We start from the raw sequence: 3,524 nt of genomic DNA on the forward strand, positions 1-3,524 counted from the left end.
CCATCACTCCCAGACTGGACCAAGGGGGCATGGGTAGGGCCCAGCCTGGTTGGGTTGTACACAGACATTCTCCTCTCAGTTACTCCTAATGCTTCAGTCATGGCCCTCCCCATTCTCTGCTTTTTGGCCTCAAGTTAGGACTGGAAGGCCAGGAAAATCCAGCTGCCCTCACTTCTGCCCTTTCCATCTATAGGGGAACCATGGCCAGGGCAGAGTCCTCTCTGCTCACAACCCTAGGCCCCAGCCCAGATCCTGGCGACAGTGAGGCAGAGCTGGACTGCAGTTTTAATGAGGAGTTCAAGTTCATTCTGCTGCCTGTGAGCTACACAGTTGTCTTTCTGTTGGGTCTTGGCCTCAACACCCTGACTCTCTGGCTCTTCTTCTTTCGCCTCTGACCCTGGGATGCAACAGCCACCTACATGTTCCATTTGGCCTTGTCAGATACTTTGTACGTGCTGTCACTACCTACCCTCATCTACTACTATGGGGCCCGCAACCACTGGCCCTTTGGTACTGGGCTCTGCAAGTTTATCCGATTTCTTTTCTATTGGAACCTCTACTGCAGTGTCCTTTTCCTCACCTGCATCAGTGTGCTCTGCTACCTGGGCATCTGCCACCTACTGTGGGCACTGCTCTAGGGCCGCCCTCGCTTTGCAGGCCTTCTCTGCCTGGTGGTTTGGTTGGTCTCAGCCAGCTGCCTGGTGCCCAACCTGTTCTTTGTCACAACCAGCACCAAAAAGGATCCCCTCCTGTGCCATGACACCACTCGGCCTGAGGAGTTTGACCACTATGTGCACTTCAGCTCGGCAATCATGGGGTTGCTCTTTGGAGTGCCCTGTCTGGTCACTCTTGTCTGCTAGGGGATCATGGCCCGGCGCCTGTATCGCCGGTTGCCAGGGGCCGCCCGATTATCTTCTCGTCTGTGTTCTCTCTGCACCATCGCCGTGATGCTGCCTTTGCTGTCTGCTTCGTGCCTTTCCACATCAACCGCACCATTTATTACACATCAAGACTGTTGGAAGCTGACTTCCGGGCGCTGAACATTCTCAGTGTGGTCTACAAAGTGACTCGGCCTCTAGCCAGTGCCAACAGCTGCCTGGATCCTGTGCTCTACCTGCTCACTGGGGACAAGTAGTGATGTGAGCTCTGGCAGCTTTGCAGTTGTGGGGGGCGCCAGCCCCCCATGACTGCCTCCTCCCTGGCACTGGTGTCCCTGCCTGAGGATAGTGGCTGCATGCGGACATCCACTCACTGTGGCTTCCCTGCTCCTAGGGCAGGTAGACCGTTAACTCTGGGAGCCAGTAAGTGAGAAGAAAAAGGGTGAATGCAGGGCAGAGGTGAGGGAACTTACCAGTTACACCCAATATGGCTGCGTCGTCTTCTTTCCCAGATTTTGGAGAGAGGCCCACACCCTGAACATTAAGAGGAACCAGGGAAATCATGTGTGACCCCATCTCTCATAAACCCATCATTTGCCCTTTCCTTTTTAGCCAAAGGCAGTAACAGCCACTCTTCTTTATCTGCTTCTGTGTCCTTCCTGGGGCTATTGGTCCTGTCTCTTGATCCGACAAGGCTTCCTAATATTCTCACCCAGTCCTCTTTCCCTCTCCTTTCCCCCACACATATTTGTGTGTTACTTCACACAAATAATTCCTATGACCACAGCCTCCTTGCCCATCACCTACCTCTCCCGTCCACTGGCCCCACCAAGTAAAGCTGCTTTCTCTATCACAACTGACCCAGCCTTCTCCATTTCTCCAATCCATTTAACCCATATGCTTTATCAAAACTCACTGCCCAGACTTTTTTTTAATAAATTAATTTTTTATTGGTGTTCAATTTACCAACATACAGAATAACACCCAGTGCTCATCCCGTCAAGTGTCCCCCTCAGTGTCCGTCACCCACTCACCCCCACCCCCCGCCCTCCTCCCCTTCCACCACCCCTAGTTCGTTTCCCAGAGTTAGGAGTCTTTATGTTCTGTCTCCCTTTCTGATATTTCCCACACATTTCTTCTCCCTTCCCTTATATTCCCTTTCACTATTATTTATATTCCCCAAATGAATGAGAACATACACTGTTTGTCCTTCTCTGATTGACTTACTTCACTCAGCATAATACCCTCCAGTTCCATCCACGTTGAAGCAAATGGTGGGTATTTGTCGTTTCTAATGGCTGAGTAATATTCCATTGTGTACATAAACCACAGCTTCTTTATCCATTCATCTTTCGACGGACACCGAGGCTCCTTCCACAGTTTGGCTATCGTGGCCATTGCTGTTAGAAACATCGGGGTGCAGGTGACCCGGTGTTTCATTGCATCTGAATCTTTGGGGCAAATCCCCAACAGTGCAATTGCTGGGTCGTAGGGCAGGTATATTTTCAACTCTTTGAGGAACCTCCACACAGTTTTCCAGAGTGGCTGCACCAGTTCACATTCCCACCAACAGTGCAAGAGGGTTCCCTTTTCTCCACATCCTCTCCAACATTTGTTGTTTCCTGCCTTGTTAATTTTCCCCATTCTCACTGGTGTGAGGTGGTATCTCATTGTGGTTTTGATTTGTATTTCCCTGATTTGCCCAGACTTTATGGTCTGCTACTTTAGGGTTGTCTTCCTTCTTACTCGAACTTTAGTTAAACACCTTGACTCTCACCTTCAGCCAATTTTCTCCTCTCTCCCAGACTGAAGGAGATTGCAAGACAAAGCCAGATCATAAGGCTGGTTCGACCCACTGAAACTTCATGTCTTGGGACTTCATCTAAGCCCCCATTTTTATTAGCTTGCTGAGTTCCTAATGAACATTCCAGAGCAAGTGTTTCCTGTCTTTTCCATCTTCTCAAGACTCCAACTTCATCCTCTAATAGTTACCTTGCCTCCTGTAAAACTGAGAATACCTCAATTTCTTTCTGCATCATTAATGTTCACTCTACTTTTGTATCCATCTTGTCTTTCTTTCCTGTAGACCCAAAATAAGAGTTGGCCCTCTTACTTGTTTCTTTGTTTATTCCTTTTCATCATTTCAGTCTTTCCATAAACCGATTTCATCCCATTTTTAAAGAAACACACAAACAAAACCTAACCAAACAAAAATAAAGCATTATCACTGGTACCTTGACTCTGTTGTCTCTTGTAGCTAATATCCTATTCACCTTATTCATTTCACTGTCAAATTTCTTAGAAAGAGTACCATAACCGCATAGCCCCATTTCATCACTATAAAGTCACCTCTTAACTCTCCGAATCTGGTTTCCTTCTATACCTGGAAGAACACAAATTACTACAAAAGCAAGATCTTAATGATAGTTTCTCTATATTTATCCTCTTTGACTATCTCTACTTCATGTTACTCTGGTGCATAGCCTGTCTAAAAAATTTCTAATGAAAAAAAAAATTAAAAATTCCACTATGACAACATTAAAGGAAATTTTGAAAGAAAATATTCACCTGCATTTCTGAACCCCAGACAACTGTTTTCATTTATCTATGTTCCATGCCTTTTCTGTTTGCATAATACTTCTATTT

General features: G+C 46.9%; 1 protein-coding gene across 1 annotated transcript; it reads left to right on the forward strand.

Moving 5' to 3' along the window:
* The first annotated feature begins 200 nt into the window (after window positions 1–200).
* Window positions 201–1,309, forward strand: P2RY4 (pyrimidinergic receptor P2Y4). The gene is given in 2 exon segments (XM_072817820.1): window positions 201–951; window positions 954–1,309. Coding segments are annotated over 2 exon segments (1,107 nt in total).
* Window positions 1,310–3,524: the final 2,215 nt, after the last annotated feature.

This window comes from Canis lupus, chromosome X (genome assembly GCF_048164855.1).
Source record: "Canis lupus baileyi chromosome X, mCanLup2.hap1, whole genome shotgun sequence".
Taxonomy (NCBI): Eukaryota; Metazoa; Chordata; class Mammalia; order Carnivora; family Canidae; genus Canis; species Canis lupus.